Source organism: Phyllobates terribilis, unplaced genomic scaffold, assembly GCF_046119375.1.
Source record: "Phyllobates terribilis strain yellow unplaced genomic scaffold, ASM4611937v1 Scaffold_4__5_contigs__length_816908805, whole genome shotgun sequence".
In the NCBI taxonomy this organism is placed as follows: Eukaryota; Metazoa; Chordata; class Amphibia; order Anura; family Dendrobatidae; genus Phyllobates; species Phyllobates terribilis.
Genome location: NW_027362764.1, coordinates 63,890,845 through 63,909,557, shown reverse-complemented (window position 1 = coordinate 63,909,557; position 18,713 = coordinate 63,890,845). Strand labels below are relative to the sequence as shown.

Genomic DNA, 18,713 nt, shown 5'->3' with positions numbered 1-18,713 from the left:
CCAACCAAGTGAACAACACTCTCCAGGAGGTAGGCGTATCAATATCCAAATCTACCATAAAGAGAAGACTGCATGAAAGTAAATACAGAGGGTTCACTGCACGGTGCAAGCCACTCATAAGCATCAAGAATAAAAAGGCTAGACTGTACTTTGCTAAAAAAACATCTAAAAAAGCCAGCACAGTTCTGGAAGAACATTCTTTGGACAGATTAAACCAAGATCAACCTCTACCAGAATGATGGAAAGAGAAAAGTATGGTGAAGGCGTGGTACAGCTCATGATCCAAAGCATACCACATCATCTGGAAAACACAGTGGAGGCAGTGTGATGGCTTGGGCATGCATGGCTGCCAGTGGCACTGGGTCACTAGTGTTTATTGATGATGTGACACAGGACAGAAGCAGCCGAATGAATTCTGATGTATTCAGAGCCGTACTGTGTGCTCAGATCCAGCCAAACTGATTGGTCGTCGTTTCATACTACAGATGGACAATGACCCAAAACATAAAGCCAAAGCAACCCAGGAGTTTATTAAAGCAAAGAAGTGGAATATTCTTGAATGGCCAAGTCAGTCACCTGATCTCAACCCAATTGAGCATGCATTTCACTTGTTAAAGACTAAACTTCAGACAGAAAGACCCACAAACAAACAGCAACTGAAAACCACCGCAGTGAAGGCCTGGCAGAGCATCAAAAAGGAGGAAACACAGCGTCTGGTGATGTCCATGAGTTCAAGACTTCAGGCAGTCATTGCCAACAAAGGGTTTATAACCAAGTACTAGAAATGAACATTTTATTTACAATTATTTAATCTGTCCAATTACTTTTTGTCCCTTTAAAAACAGGGTGGCACATGTTAAGGAGCTGAAACTCCTAAACCCTTCATCCAATTTTAATGTGGATACCCTCAAATGAAAGCTGAAAGTCTGAACTTCAACTGCATCTGAATTGTTTTGTTTAAAATTCATTGTGGTAATGTCTAGAACCAAAATTAGAAAAATGTTGTCTGTCCAAATATATATGGACCTAACTGTAGATCCAGAGTGACTGTCTAATACACCTGACACACCCATGACAGGTGGATCCTGCGTTATATACTGTATATAGAGGTGTTATCAGTCATTGTAATCCTGCTGTTATAATAATGAGACTGCTGAAAAGTCTGTCTATACAGAAGAGGAAGTATGAATCTCATTAAACCTAGTGGCCGGAGGGAAAATTGCAAGATTTGTGTTTTTTATATAGTGATGTGGAAATATGGAAAATTAAAAACATTTTTTTTTTTAGTTTTTGAAAAAACAACCCTCCCCCACCGCCACATTTGACAAACATTTAAACAATGGGTCATTTTCTGATGACACATGATTAGGTTGAACTTTGATGTTAATAAGGATTAGTGTTTTTACAATCTGTCTCCTGTAATCTATTTGTAGAAACAGATTTTGGTTTCTCCTATTAACATTTCAATCCCCTCCTGCGGATTTATGAAATATACAAGTTTTAGGTCGATTGAAATTGTACCCAAAAAGGTTCTGACATGAGAGGAGCGCTCCTGGGGTGCAAGGCGTCCTACATCAGTAATGCTGCCGCCAGCTCATTAGGACGACTCCTCGTCGCCTTCAAGCTGTTTAGAGGTAACCGATCCGCTGTGTGCGCAAACTCATTAATTAACACAGATGAAAATGATGGACTAATGGAGGCCTTACATATGGGGATGTATTACTGCTCTGCTCTGTACACCGCCATGAAAGAGTTCCCCCCACAGGGGTCCAGGGGGCCGAAGGTACCTCCGTTTTCACATGGAGGATCAGAGATATAATTTGTAGATCCTGGGCCCTAGTGCTAAATCTTTGCCGGGACGGTCCTCCAAAGTGACGGCCAACTCTACCCTCTGCATATGTGACATAAGACACAGTCTGTAATAATAGAGCGTCCATAAAATGCACCAGGAGGGTCCTTGAATCTGCCGCTTCCATCTGTGTAACAGGTGGTCATCACCGCCATTTGCAACTAGTTTCCCTTTTGGCCGACTAGTAGGGATGAAATAAAATCTTAGGGGACGCCAAAAGGCATCACATGGTCATGTCGGCACTAAAATTAAGTGACCACAACCAAGTAGCACCTCTCACACTTGAAGCACTTTATAGGGGTTTATCCAGCGCTAATCACTTCTACATCAGGGGCGAGCAGTGCAGATAACGCTATGACCCCCCACACCGCTGCCAAGAGGAGTGCACAATCGGCAACGTTCATGTAGCCTGTTCATTAGAATAAAACACATACATGATCAACAGGCATTGTATACATGTCTTGGCAGGTGTGTGGGGTCATAAAGTCACACTCACTATTAATGCGGAAATTAGTGGAGCTGAATAATCCCTTTATATTGTATGAAGTGCATTAGAAGCACTGTGGAATATGATGGTGCTGTAAGTAAGCAAAATACACTGCTCAAAAAATATAGGGAACACAAACAACAAACACAATGTAACTTGAAGGCAACCACACTTTTGAGAAATAAACTTGTCCAGTTATGAAGCAACACTGATTGGGAATCAATATCACCTGCTGTTGTGCAAATGGAACAAACAACCAGTAAAAATGATAGGCAATTAGCGAGACACCTACTATAAAAGGAGCGGCTCTGCAGGTGGTGACTACTGACCATTTCTCGGTTCTCATCCTTTTTGGCTATTTTGGTCACTTTTGCCCTCACCCCTTGAGGTACAGTAGAATGAGGCAGTGTCTACAGTACAACCCACAGAAGTTGCTCAGGTGGTGCAGCTCATCCAGAATGGCACATCAATGCGAACTGTGGCAAGAAGGGCAGCTGTGTCTGTCAGCACAGTGTCCAGAGCATGGAGCAGATACCAGGAGACAGGCCAGTACACCAGGAGACGTGGAGGGGGCTATAGGAGGGCAATAACCCAGCAGTAGGACTGCTGCCTCCTCCTTTGTGCAAGAAGTAACAGGAGGCGCAGTTTCAGAGCCCTGCAAAATAACCTCCAGCAGGTCACTAACAACCACGTGTCTGCTCAAACTGTCAGAAACAGACTCCATGAGGGTGGTATGAGGGCCCGATGTCCACAAGTGGGTGTTGTGCTTACAGCCCAACACAGTGCAGGGCGATTGGCATATTCCTCATTGGCGCTATGTGCCCTTCAAGAATGAGAGCAGGTTCACCCTGAGCACATGTGACAGACATGACAGAGTCTGAAGACACCATGGAGAACGTTCCGATGCCTGCAACATCCTCCAGCATGACCGGTTTGGCAGTGGGTCAGTAATGGTGTCGGGAGGAATTTCTTTTGAGGGCCACACAGCCCTCCATGTGTTCGCCAGAGGTAGCCTGACTGCCATTAGGTACCGGGATGAGATCCTCAGACCCCTTGTGAGACCATATGCTGGTGCGGTTGGCCCTGGGTTTCTTCTGATGCAGGACAATGCCAGACCTCATGTGGCTGGAGTGTGTCAGCAGTTCCTGCATGATGAAGGCATTGATGCTATGGACTGGCCCGCCCGTTCCCCAGACCTGAATAAGATTGAGTACATCTGGGACATCATGTTTTGTTCCATCCACCAATGCCACATTGTACCACAGAATGTCCAGGAGTTGACTGATGCTTTAATCCAGGTCTGAGAGAAGATCCTTTAGGGAAACATCCGCCGCGACATTAGGAGCATACCCAGGCGTTGTAGGGAGGTCATAGAGGCACATGGCAGCCACACACAATACTGAGCCCCATTTTCTTGTCTTCAGGCATTTCCACTAAAGTTGGATCAGCCTGTAATTTGATTTTCCACTTTGATTTTGAGTATCATTCCAAATCCAGGCCTCCATGGGATATTAATTTTGATTTACATTGATCACTTTTATGGTTTATTGTTCTTAACGCAGTCCACTATGTAATAAAGATTTGCAACATTCACCGATATCTAGGACGTGGTATTTTAGTGTAATATATTTCTAAAGGTGTTATTGACCTGAAATTCTCACCAGATGTCTGTAACAACCCATCCAATCAACATATGGTCTGATTTCTTTGCCTATATGTCCATAAATTAAGTTAAATTATGCATAATAATGAGAAATGACACAGAAAATATTGAACACATTAAGAAAGAGGGGCAAAAATCCATGGAAAGTCATGACACCAGCTGAAATCTATGAGTAATTAGAAAATAATCCTTCCACTTAGTGAAGAATAATATCAGCTGGTTCAACTGATGGCCTATATCAAGGTGTCTTATTACCAAGGTGCCACACAAGACACATCTCATAATAGTTAAAACCAATGAGCTGTCTCCAGACCTTCACAACCTTATTGTTGCAAAACAAACTGATGGCATTGGTTACAGAAGAATTTCTAAACTACTGAAAGGTTCCAGTGAGCACTGTTGGGGCCATAATCCGGAAGTGAAAAAAGCAGCATTTCACCATAAACCAGCATCGACAAGGTGCTCCCTGTAAGATTTCAGACAGAGGAGCGAAAATAATAATCAGAAGAGTTGTCCAAGAGCTAAGGACCACCTGTGGAGAGCTACAGAAAGACCTAGAATCAAATACAATTGTTTGTTTCAAAGAAAAGAAAAGTAATGCGCTCAACCTCCATGGCCTGTATGCACGCTCACCACGCAAGACTCCATTGAGGAACAAAAGCATGTTCAAATGCATTTAAAGTTTGCTCAACAACATTTAGACAAGCCTGTGAAATACTAGGAAAATATAGTCTGGTCAGATGAGGCCAAAATTGAACTCTTTGGATGCCATAATACACACTATGTTTGGAGGCCAAAAGACACTGCATATCACACCAAAAACACCATACCAACAGTGAAGTTTGAAGGCGAGAACATCATGGTGTGGGGCTATTTTTCAACATACATCACTGGCAAACTTCATATAATTGAAGGCAGGGTCAATGAACAAATGTACCGAGACATGCTTGATAAAAATCTGCTGCCATATACAAGGATGATGAAGATGACACAAGGGTGGACATTTCAGCAAGACAATGATCCCAAACACACAGCCAAGGAAACACTCAACTGGTTTCAGAGAAAGAAAATAAAGCCGCTAGAACTGTAGAGCCAATCACCGGACCTGTATCCAATAGAAATTATATGGAAGGAACTAAAGCTCAAAGAAGGAGCCCACGGAAGCTTCACGATTTTTTAAAGAGTGTTTGTGTGGAAGAATGGGCCAAAAATCACACCTGAGCAATGCCTGTGACTAGTTTCCCCATACAGGAGGCGTCTTGAAACTTCATCACCAACAAAGGCTTTTGTACGAAGTATTACGGTAGCTACATTTCAGTAAGCGTGTTGAATACTTTTTCCCGGTGTCATTTCTCATTATTACATAAATCCATAAAGTTCATACATTAAGTTATGCTACCGACATCTGGTGAGAATTTCATGTCAATAGCATGTTTAGAAATATATTTACTTAGAAAATTGGTGATGTGTTCAGTCAGCCACTAGGGTAAAACATGTAGTCTATGGGCATGTGCACATGACCTCTTTATCAGGCGAGCACGCGCCGTAATCCAAAAGGAAAAAGTGCAAAAAAACACAAATTCAGTCTTTTGAGCTCCAGTTTTACAAAGACTAAGCCGCTCACTAGTTTAAGAGCTTAAAAAACATATTGGTGACTAAAGTTGCGACAAACAGCACTCCGATATTTAATATAAAATATTAAAATATTGTCAAAGTAGAGATTTTTAATAGGGGTCTTTCGTTGAGACCTAGTCTGTCCATATGCATATGGATGTCAAAAAGCGGGTGCCCCGTGTCTGATCACAAAAGGGGGGTTCTGAATGATTGGATAATGATTAGATCTAGATCAAACAATCACATTTGCATTTTTTTGTCTTTTTTTTTTTTTTTTTTTTTACTGGCACAATTAGATGCACTGTACTCACCTTGAAATCCTGAGACTATCTGCACGTAATCATCATAGACCATGAGGGTGGCCGACCGCTCAGGCAGTAAACCGAGGCTCAAAGAGGAAAACACTGAGAATAAACAAAATAATAAAATAAAAATATAAAAAAATATATTTTTAAGAATTAAAATTTAAATTAGAATGTCTGCCTATTGTACTTGTACCGGAGATGGTCCCCAATTCAGGACCCTGATCTCACAGCCAGAGATTAAAAGCAGCTATGTGGAGAAGGTCTGGTGGACCAGAGCATGACAGACAGCAGAGTCATGTCAAAAGGAATTCTGTACAATTCCAGGAAATTAAAAGATATTGACACCTTCAAAGACATTTTTTTTTTTTACTTAAAAGCATGTATTTTAAACTAAAATAAATAAAAAATTAATCTGTATCATAACTGATGCGAATGGAGGGAGAGGAACCCCGTTGATTATTATGTGACCCCATCTGCGTTCCGTTATCTGCCAGTGCTCAGAACGAAAGAAAAGGTTCAAACACACGTTTTCTTCTGTTCCAAGAACAGATGAGTAACGGAAACCATACGCACCCCATAATCATCAATGGGGCCTCTGTTATCATTTACATCAGTTATGCAACCGATTTTTCACATCCATTATTTTTTTTTTCTACGGAAAACGGAACAGAATGTTCAAAACAGAAGTGTGAACGCCGCCTTGAACAGTTGAAAACTACCCGTCAGATCGAGCTCACAGAAGGATACTCACTTAGCTCATTCTGCAGTTATCAACGTGAAGCAAAAACACGGTGCACATTTTTAATGAAAATTATATACAAAAAAAATTAAAGGAGGTTGCCTACAATTCAGACGACCCCCTTCTTAGATCCTACATTCCCTCTTGTAAAATAAAAAACACTATATTCTCGTGTCCCATACGGGCGTCGATCCAGCGATGGTGATGCTGGGTCTCACATGACATTGGCTTTGCAGTTCACGTGGCAATAACAATCAGCAGCCGCTACTGAGCAGTCACACCATCCCTGGACGGCCAGGATTCATCTGAAGGATGGGCGAGGACAGCAGCTCAATAGCGGACTCTGATTGGCTGCTGGGCTCCCGTGGCATAATGTCGCCAGACGTCGCTGGAATGGCGCCGTTATGGAAGGAGAGCATTTAGTGTTTATATTTTACAAGGGGTATATAGTATTTAAGAAGGAGGTTGTGCGAGTATTAGACAAGGTCTTTCATTTATGGTACAAAATACACGTACTTATTTAAAAAAATATCAGCTGGGTGTATTTTGCATGTAAATTCACCAATGTTTAAAAAAAAGCGGTAAAAGGAATAGCAAGAAATTCTGATTTGTGCAAAATGACAGAAGGTCAAGGAGGAGACTCCAGCTATTAGTAATGAGGTAGATGACCTCTACACAGCGTAAGAACTTTGGACAGCAGACACCTTGAAAAACTGTCTATTAACATCATTAGCCATGATCTATGGAAGTGACCAGACCATAGCTGGCAACGAGCGCGCGCGCACACACACACACACACACACACACACACACGTTTTATAGATGCTTCAACAAAATGGTGGTCCTGGTGCATACCTCACAGATTTCATGAGCACCCTCTCCTTTACTTAATATTTCTACCATCTTCTACACACAAGAAAACAGAACATGCTACGTGAAATTTTTTAGAGCTGACAACAGCTGACCGATTGTGGGGGTGCTGGGTGTTGGATCCCCACAGATCAGCTATTGAGGGCCTATCCAAGGCATAGGTTGTCGATATTAAAAGTAGTGGACAACCTCTTTAAAGGGAATCTGTCAGCAAGATTTCACCCCCAAGCTAATTATATGCGTATGAAGTCCTTTTAAAGACCAGTCCAGAAATATCTTTACATGGCCAGTCCATTCCTCCAAAATCAGTATGTGAATTGAGGCTGAAGAGCTATGGTAGATCTGAAGCCTGTGACACTCCAGCTCTATTTCCAGCCCAGCACCGCCTACTCCTGCTTGACTGCCAGCGTATACGCTGTGTGACTTCAAGCAAAGGAGCCATCAGTCAAAGCAGGAGGCAGGAATAGAGCTGGTGTGACAGAGGCTTCAGATCTATCATAGCTCTTTAGCCACAGTTCAGACGCTGATTTCTCAGTAACTGTGGAACGGACTGGCCATGTAAAGGTATTGCTGGACTCGTCGTTGAAAGAGCTACATGCGGATATATATTGTTTTGGGAGTCAAATCCTTCAGAACTAACTTTGACATCAAGGACTTGTCATTACCCATCTCTACATTCAAAGAGCTTTCTAACCAACATTACAGTTGGTAGCATAGCGTCCTGGTCATTGCCACAGGGTAGATAGATAGGAATAGGGATAGCTTTTGATTGTACATTTGCAGTTAACAGCAGGTTATATCCCACCTGGTAACCGGACTGGTCTCCAGGGCGCGGAGTTTGGCACGTAGGCGTGTTTGGTGGCTGTGACAATCAGTTGACTTCCCAGTTTGTACTGGAGTTTGACAAGCGCTGTCCCATCTGATCCGGTGGTCCCAGTAGCGGCAGAGACTTGGTTGGCAAATATCTCTACCACGGCATTGCTGAGCGGCTGGTGGGTACTCACGTCACTCACCTGGACTTTTAACGTCACCTCTGTAAAGAAAAAAAATATATGTATGTTGAAAAATTGAGGAGGTGCCTAAAATTACTGGCCTCATAACAATCAACAGGTAATAAATTATTGTAACTTTTTTTTGCCTATTCCGAGCAAAGAAACCAAAGCATTTTATTTTCCATCTAACCAAAGTGATTCAATGGAATGACATGAATTGTAATTCTATTGGTTTGAGCCGCAATACCAGACACAGACCATGACCCAGAGTGGCGCTGTTTCAAGCTACAAAAAAAACAACAAAAAAAAAAAAAAACACACACCAGTTTCTATCCCCATACAGGCAGGAATAGAAAATCATACCCCGCTTTCTTTCAAAAACAGCACGAACCTTGATCATGGGATGCATTTGGTATTGCAAACTTGAATCCAATGTATTGAATAGGGCCGAGCTGCAATATCGTGCACAACCCATAATCAAGGGTGGTGCCGTTTCTGCAAGAAAGTAGACAGGTTTTTCTAATCTTAAAAAAACCCTTTTAAAAGGCCCTCATACAGATTAGTTGAAAGTTGGTCAAACCTGCCAATTTCGGGCGAACCGGCTGACCATTGATTTGTGTGGGAGCTCCCATGACAGATGATGTCAGGTGAGACAAGGATCAGGCAGCCGTAATTTGTGTTTTCAGGGAAGGTGAGCCGCAGCCGAAGGTGTCTGGTGATGGCCTTCTCCTCTCTCCCCAATGAAACCACACAAGTGCTAGGCTTAGCCAAGAGCGCACGTGTTTGGTGGAGTCGGCAAAGACCAAGCGGTTGGCCGACGCTTCGTCTGGTAGACAGCTTTTACATGTATGGCCAAATTTAGAGCCGACACCAAACGCCTTTACAGGGTACTTAAAAATAACAAGATGACCCCCTTTTTACATTACTCTATATATTCAATGCTGTAAGAAAGAGAGGAAGTTTGTGGTTGGAAATGATGAATTTTGTGGTGGTATCTGTTGACCGATATCATTTCCTGACATGGACACACACCAGCTGGACTAAACCTGGAGGAATTGCCTCCCATCTAAAACAATTCTTAAAAGAAAGAATTCATTAGCAGCTGTTTCACACTTCACTATGGAAATCAGTCACCCACTATCCAACAGCATTCACCGACGGGCCCTTTAACAGGTAATTACTAGAACATGGCCACTTCCCGTCCACCATATAACAGCAGAGAAATCATCACAACAGCTCAGGGTTACCTTTCTACAGACAACGAAAGTCGATTGACAATCATTTGATGGGTACTCGTTTGAATGCCCTTTCACACAAGCCAGTACAAACAGTACCGGGACAAGCGATCATTAATTTGATCGGCGCTCCATTTTTTTGGCATTAGATCCAATGTTTACACAAGGAGATGTGTGTCCTCCATCTTGGTCATCTCTCCCTTACTCAGCCGAGTGCTTTTGTGTTCTCAGAGAGCTGCTGCCAGACTTATCCTTCGGCAGCTTATCTCTCTCAAAACTAAAAGGATAGTCAGTACGACATTGGACCTGCCGAATCCTTGTGGGCCTCCATAGACTATCGATCGAACCAGTTATCGGCAGGTTCAGCTGACGTTAATTTTGAGAGAAAGATTGGTTAAGACCCTCATACACATAAGACTGTCTCTGGGACAGCCGGGAAAGACCCTCATACACAGATTTTCAGGTGGGACCGGCTGACATCGGCAGGTTAATGTGAACGGGGGCCAGTATACTATTCCAAAAAGATGGTTATAATGACTGACAGGTGTCAGACCTTACGCATCCCTGATATATATATATATATATATATATATATATATAAAAAAAACAAAGAGGCCAAAGTAACAACACATATTTACACTCTTAATGAAAAATACCCCCTCAACACACCACCGTCCACTCCCTCCCTCAGTACTCTGCTTGTGTATCAGTCTTCACTGTAGGTTCGGCATTTTATTTATGGACCTGCTACAGGTTTCAACTATACAAAAGGGTATAAAAGTGGTAGCAAAATTAAATAAATTTCATAATAAAGCCTACCAATATATTTAAAAAAAAAAAAACCTGTATAAATTGATGCTGAACTATTGCCAATTTATGTATAAAAAGGGGCACTCCGTCGGCAAATGCACCAAAATACTGATCCCACTGAAATGCAAAAAAAATTTCGAGTTGCTAAGAGAAAATATGAAAACTGCAGTTTTAGAATTGCAAATTAACATCAATGTATTCAGATCTAAATGCCAAATGCTAATGTGAGAATACTATAAATCAACAGCTAAAAGGAGACGATCCAGCTCACGAGAGCGCATTAGTCTCAACACTGGGAAGATGGAGGAATTCTCTTTCAAAAGCAAAATTTTTCATGCACATACTTTGGGGTCCGGGTGTCAATATAAACTGACGGACCATACACAGATAAATGGCCAATCCAATATCAAAATCCCGACCTGGCTTTCGTTCCCGTTTTCTCCCGCCAAGCAGGATGCCAATACAACTTTATACATTGGAAGGAGTCGCTATATTAGAGAATCGCTGCTTCTGCAACATGGTACACCCAACTCTCCTGTAAAATCAGGGCCCCGCACTTACAATAATGCTGGCATCAGACTAAGCCCCCTATAGTAATGCCACTACACAAAAGCGCAATAAAACCATGAAGAAGGCCATTGTTGCCACCCTGTGAAAAGTTTACAAAACAAGTTCAAAAAAGTTTAATAAGTTCCACTCACCAAAAACAAACAAACAGACGTCCCAAGGCAGGGAGCTTCCAGCACAATGTTATGTGGCAGGGCTCGGCACAGGAATGCCAGCTGGGGCAGGTCCATAGCACTGAAGCCAGAAATGACTCCTAAAGGAGGGGCTCACAGATGGCGCGGTGCGATTGTCATTGATGTTGAGTGACACGCAGCAGCAAGGGGAAATCCTGTGTTGAGTCAACTGCTTAAACAGCAGAGCTGCATCACAATGACCCACATCATCGTATCACGTCCGGGAACGATTGCAGTCTTACACTCTCTTGATACTCCCCATTTATAGTTAGGCACCCAAGGGGATGAATATTTTAAAGTACCTCCTAATATGTCCGATTTTACCCACTTCATACACGTAGTTTCGTGCCGTATAGGTCTTATGTACAAGAAGGGATTGGGGATATATCCAGGGAGACTTGGATACTGGTGGATCAACTATATATTATGGTTCCATATCTGGCACCAAAAGACTGGGTACATGGTGACAACCCAGTATTGATATTTCGGAAAGCTTCATCGTGTTGGATGAGACCATTCAGTTCAAGAGGTTTTCTATGCACACAGTTTTGCCACCATACACATTAGATGAAAATGGGCCGACACTCGTTCATCGGTTGGATGAATAGTCATTCATCCATGAACAAAAATACATCTCGGACTGCATCTGCCAATTTTAGATTTTTTCAGCTGATGATATGACCAAGGTTCATCATGAACACCAAAAAAAAAAAATTCAACACTTACAACCGTTGTTTTGAACGATAGCGAACCTTCACCATCATTCACTAAAAGGTCAAAATTAACCATTTTGAACAACTTATCTAATGTGTATGAGCTCCATTACAAATATCTCACGGCCAAGGGGTGTCAGCATTAATTAAGCTTTAAAAAGGTTAGTGGTAACAACATCAACAGAGATGATGTCATGTCCGCACCTCTGACATCACTGAACTTCAGTTAGGATGGGACATCTCCAAATCAGTGCTAAGATATCCATAAATCTGAAGAACCCAATTTTCACAAGATCATTGTTCCAGTGCGCCTGTTCCTCTGCCTCCCGTGTTCCCGTTTTCGGAAGGCGGTGTGCTCCTGAAGACTGAAGGTTCAGGCCAGAGGCTCATCAATGCTGCCGACCTAAACTGCGCACTCTCCAATGCCACTAGCAGATGCAGCTTCACCTCTGCAGCATCGGAGAAGCTCAGCGACAATGAAGAGGTCCCGATCCATCCAACTGCACAGCAGCACTTTTGCAAGGTCTATGGCAAAGAGGTTGGAAGAGCTGCATTTTTTGCCTTGAAGATCCTCCACCGCTGATAGATTGCAGAGGGGTCTGATAATCTAGGCTACAGAATATTGAATTAAAAAATCACTCAGTCTTTACGGAGCCAAGCTAACCCCTTCGAATGCAAGACCCCACAGGGACATAGCAGGGGGGGATCCAGTAGTCTATATTCCCCAAGTGAAGGCTACCAGGAGAAGCACCAACAATCCACCCTACTCTGAGTAAGATCCTTTAATACAGAACTAGAGCAAAAAACAATTTTTGCCTCCATAGACCGGGGGGGGGGGGCCTCGTAATAACAGAACTTAAGCCCCCGGCAGCTTAGCGCCTGTAACAATATCCCGATGCGTACCGTCTATTGAAGTCAAGCATGCATTGAATTTTCCACAAAAGGAGTAGGACGGTATGAGCTTCGAAAATCCGTGAACCAGCAGCACATAATGCCAAGTGCTCACTGAAGGGTCTTAACTCTCCCCGAGGAATAGAGTGATGCCAGTACGCAGCAAGAGAGTCTATCAAGAGCGGAAACGACTTCACACAAGGAGCTGGTAGAGTTTCACGGGAAGGTTTTGCAGTTTATACAGGTATTGTACAACAAATACCGAAGAAGAAAAACATGGCTGTACTACCGTTGCGCGAAACTAATGCTAAATATTGACTTCTAACAATCTATAGATCGTGTTCTATAGGAAGACAGCAACCTTTTAAAAGGACTGTGTGCACCAAGTGCATGGCCTTAAGGGACGGCGCACAACACCTGGTATCATGCACCCTACCCATTAGATGTGCACTAGGCATTACGCGATCAATGGAGCGGTCCTTTAGGGTAGGGCCGCATGTGGACAAAGCTTCAGCTCCCACTGTGCCACGGCTGCACCCTTAATACTCACCAATAGGAGATTACTGGGATTCCAACACTCGGCACCTGCACCAAGTAGCTAATATCTGAGTAAGCAATGTACAGAGTGGCTCCCCGCAGCTCCATACATTGTTTACTGGATGCAAATATCAGCTAATCATTGGGGGTATAGTTCTATGGCAACTCAAACTCCTGACTTCTTGACAATTCGTGTATGGACTGAACTACCCAGACTGATTGCGGGTCTCCCAATCCGAAATAACAGCCTCATACATTATACGCCCATGTCAGTCTAAATGCCGCCTTAGGCTAAGGCTACACTAAGACTTTCTGCAGGGTTACAGACTGCAGTCCACAAGATTGTACACAATTTAGTTTATTCCTTTGCACTCCAGAGTTATATAAAAATTTCAGTGCAGCCAAAAGTCAATGTTCTTTAGTGGGATAAACGTTATTTCCCCCACTGTTTTGTGCAAAAAATATGCAGCATTTAACAGTTGGATGGATGTGATTTTGTAAAAACTCATGCCCACTTGTGCATTAATAGATGCTGCACAACTGTGCGTTTTCTGGCAAGTTCCTACTCCCTGCAATTACATTATTTAAGTTTGGAACTGCACCATTCCTGCAGTAATTAAAAAAATCTGCATCAGAAAACACAAAAAAAAGGGAGAAAAAACCCACAAAAGCTCCACAGTAAACAGAGCAGAAAAGTATCGTGTCTTTTGGTGCAGACATCTGTGGAAAAGCAACAAAGCATTTCTGCAAATGGGATCATGAGGTCTGATATTCTGTGGGTATTAATTACTCCTGGCTACAGCCAGAAAAATACCTCCGCTGCTCCGCCATTATGCCAGAGATCATGTCATCGTTAATACAGATTATTAGTTTTCCAGAAACGATGGCTGAACTTGTAAACGTCAGAGGCAAAAAAACAAAAAAAACACTTGCACCAAAAATGGGAAGGGAGGACGAGCCATCCTGCCAAACACTCAGCAAACAGATGTCTTCAATTTAGTACAGATGTCTTGGTCTGTGCACAAAGCAGGAAAGAGCCGCATAGTCAGAGTCCAAAAATTTCAACTGAACAGATAGAAATTTCCATTGTTAGTTTTTGCAATATTGTTCTTATTTATTTTGTGTTTTTTTTAAACAAATGTTTCCCGATGTGTATAATTAATCTAGAGCCCTTTATGAATCTTCCAAGAAAATTGATTAATTATGCAAAAAAAAAAAAAAAAAACAGCAACAACAAAAAAATGTATGTATATCTACATGCATAGATTAACGCAAGAGCATAGTTTGGAGTTTTCCTTACTAGCCTTCTATTAGTTTTTCTGCTTTTACCTGTTTATCCCCATTTAATATGTACTCCATGGACAATGCTACCAGGTGTGCGTCTTGTGAGATGTGTGCATGCCTTGAACAGCCGTTTGAGGGTGAATATGTCTGCGCTCGATGTCAGTGCATTACAAAAGTGCCCCCCACACACAGTATGATACCCCCATGGTGCATTCCTCCACATTAGCCTCCACATGCACAGTATAATGACCCTACAGTACCCCACTTCAACTCCCAAGGCAAAGTATGGTGACACCAACACAGTATGATCCCCCAACTGTGACCCCCACAGAGCCCTCCATACAGTATAATGGGCTTACATACAGTATAATGGCCTGCACTAGCCCTCCAAACAGTATAATGGCCCCCCACATAGCCTTCCATATAGTATAATGCGCCCCCATAATCCTCCATATAATATAATGCGCCCCCCATAATCCTCCATATAGTATAATGAACTTCCCATGGTCCTCCATAGAATATAATTCACTCCCCAGTCCTCCATACAGTATATTACACACCCCGTAGGGTAAAATGCAGCCCCCATATATTATAATGCACCCCACAGTCCTGCAGTATTATGGGCACCACGTACTCACTGATTTTTAAAATACCGTATATTTTAAATACGTTGACCCTAGTATAAGCCGAGGCCCCTAATCTTACTACACAAAAACTGGAAAAACGTATTGACTCGAGTGTAAGCCTAGGGTGGGAAATGCAGCAGCAAATAGTAAATTTCCCAATCCTGGTACGCGTGGCCTCCTCAATCCCCCAATCCTGGTACGCGTGGCCTCCTCAATCCCCCAATCCTGGTACGCATGGCCTCCTCAATCCCCCAATCCTGGTATATGTGGTCCCCTCAATCCCCCCAATCCTGGTATATGTGGTCCCCTCAATCCCCCCAATCCTGGTATATGTGGTCCCCTCAATCCCCCCAATCCTGGTATATGTGGTCCCCTCAATCCCCCCAATCCTGGTATATGTGGTCCCCTCAATCCCCCCAATCCTGGTATATGTGGTCCCCTCAATCCCCCAATCTTGGTATGTGTGGCCCCCCCAAACCTCCAATCCTGGTATATATGGCCCCCTCATCCCCCAATCACTGCACACACAAAAAAAACAAACACTAAAGCCATGTGCCCATGTAGCGTTTTTACGGCTGTGAAAACACCGCAAAAATGCTTGTAAAACAGTCTGCCATGCAAAGCAATGTGAATTCGGATGTGCTGTGCACATGATGCGCTAATTTCTGCGCCGAATTCGCATTGCGTTGCAAAACGCAGCATGACCATTTCTACTGCGATTACGCTGCAAATTCACGGCCATTGAGGAACACTGAAACGCAGCAAACCCGCAGGTATATGTGGATTTGCTGCGTTTCAATTAAATTCAATGGCCGCGAATTTGCAGCGTAATCGCAGTGCGTGTGGTAACCAGGATGAAGAGGAGACTACAACTCCTCCTCATCCCGGCTACCACGCGGTGACAAAAAGAAATAAAGTTAAAAATAAACAAAACCTGTATATTTCACCTCTCTGGCGGCCCCCAGTCTGCTCTCCGGTCTCCTCCAGTCTGCTCCCGGCCACGTCCTCTCTCCTTAGCGTCCCGCGGTGTACTGTCAGGACCTGCAGTGACGTCATTTAGTCACCTGATGGTCACGCGACTGCTGACGTCGGCGGTCAGGTGATGGTCGCGTGACCATCAACTGACTAAATGACGTCACCGCAGGTCCTGCAAGTACACCGCGGGACGCTGAAGAGAGAAGACACGGCCGGGAGCAGACTGGAGGAGACCGGAGAGGTGAGTATACAGTTTTTTTTTTTTAAAGTTTTAATTCTCTTTTTTTTTTAGTATAGATGCTGCATTTAAAGCATCAGTTGTTCACACATTATAAATCCATGCCGGTTACATGTATTTATATTGTGTGACCAACTTGTCAAGCACTTTTCCAAGTGATGCTCAAAATCGCTTGGAAAACTGCTTGAAAAAACGCATGTAAAAAAGCTGAAAAAACGCTTCTCTCTGGCAGAAAAAACGCATGTAAATCTTCATGTGTTTTTTTCTGCCAGAGAGGCAAAAACGCTCTGCATCAAATCTGCTACGTGGGCACATAGCCTAATACTCACCTTCCTTCCTCACCTCTCCTCCAGCGCTGCGTCCTGTCTGCTGCAGCTCATGTCGGCATCTGAGCAACGCGCATTCTCAGATCCTGAGGTGAGCTGCTGCTGCCGGCATATTTACTCCTCTCCACGCCAGGACTATGGGCGTGGAGATGCATAAATATTCATTCTCTTTAATAGCGGGCACTGTCAGCAGGAGCTGCGACTCAGCGCTCCTCCGTGCCCACTACTAAAGAGAATGAATATTCCCTCTTCTCCACGCCCATGGGAGTGGAGAAGAGGGAATATTCACATGCCTTTAGCAGCGGGCACATGTGATAGCTGCTTCAGCGGCTACTGTGTGTGCTCCGCTCCGCCGCAACCTCCCTCCCCCCACCACTATCCACCAATACAACTCATCCCCACGCAGCTTGGGGCCCCATAGCAGTGGCGTGGTCTGCCGCCATTGGCGGTACGCCACTGCATGTATAAATATAATGTGTGGTCAGTACAAAGGACTAGCACATGACATTCCTTCCAAAGACCATGCTAAGGACAAGGGGGCACTCATTATAGGTGGAAAAATGGTGATTCCGGCACCTAAACAGGAAAGGGTTCTTTACAGTCAGAGCAGTCAGACTGTGCAATGCCGACCACTAGAGGTAGTGATGGCCGACACTATAACAGCTTTCAAAAAAGGGCTGGGTGATTTCCTCGATACACATAACATTGTGGACTACAGTTAAATCAGAAAAAATATTACACCTATAGTAGTACGTTTAATACGATAATAGTAATTGCATAACTGGTATCATAATTAGGTTTGATCCAGAGTTCTAGGACTGATCACCTTTTCTCGGGGTCAAGAAGGAATTTTTCCGCGTGATGCAAATTAGTTGAATGTGTCCTGGGGTGTTTGCCTCTTCAGGGCCCTAGCTCTCGGAATCGATGGGAGCCCCTGCAGCGAGAACCCCAGTGATCGGGAAGTTATTCCCTATACTGTGCATATGGTAGAACGTTCAAACTTGAGAATATTCCTTTAAAGCCTCAGACATCAGTGTTTTTTCATGTACGCAAAAAAAATAAAAAATGGTATATGCGCCATCAGTGTTTTGTATCCAAGTGTCAAAAACATACATAACACACATACATCTGAATGAGGCCGAAGTCAGGGTCAGACTCTGAATAGAGCAGACAGTCTTGGGGCCAGGGGGAACCAGAGAATAGTGGGGGACATCACGCCCCTGTTCTGTCGATTGATGCGGTCCTAGGAGTATACTACTAGTTAAGCGATAGCTTTAATTTACCATTTTTACTTACTCCCCTACTAATAACTATGACATGACAATTAAAAACTTTCATTTTGTACAGCAAAGCCGATAGGTCAAGTGAGCTGCCGAAAACAGCCTACTGGGACTGCTCCACTGGATAATGTGAAAATGTAAAAACACACAACAACCCTCAAGAACGATATTTTAAAAAGATTATATTTATACCGGCAAATGAGATCTCATACTTTGCACTAAGGAGTGGCAACACCCAGAAACACGAGTCTGCAAATAGAGATTCTGGATTGGCTATTATCACAAGTCATATGACAAGGATCGTTAAAGGGTCGATATTGACACCTAGGATTTCTACTTCCAATAGGTGGCACTAGAGTTCCTGTACTCTCTGAAGAGGCAATTTGCATATCTAATTTCCCAGAAGTGCATTGCATGGCCTATAAGTCTCCTTATACTGGCATGCCACTCTCCTAAAGGAGAGACATACTTTCTGGTAAGAAATACATTCCCTTTAAAGGGACAATGTCATCAAAAAATGACCTCGTTGAAATCAGGTT

The 18,713-nt window shown here is 43.3% G+C and overlaps 1 protein-coding gene across 1 annotated transcript in view; it reads right to left on the bottom strand.

Moving 5' to 3' along the window:
- Positions 1-18,713, bottom strand: part of FAM171A1 (family with sequence similarity 171 member A1) — a 95,734-nt gene that overhangs the window by 33,209 nt on the left and 43,812 nt on the right. The window contains exons 2-3 of the mRNA XM_073677425.1: positions 8,333-8,560; positions 5,925-6,017 (exon numbers count right to left, since the gene is read on the bottom strand). Of these exons, the coding sequence (XP_073533526.1) occupies positions 5,925-6,017; positions 8,333-8,560 (321 nt within the window). The remainder of the gene's footprint in view (positions 1-5,924; positions 6,018-8,332; positions 8,561-18,713) is intronic.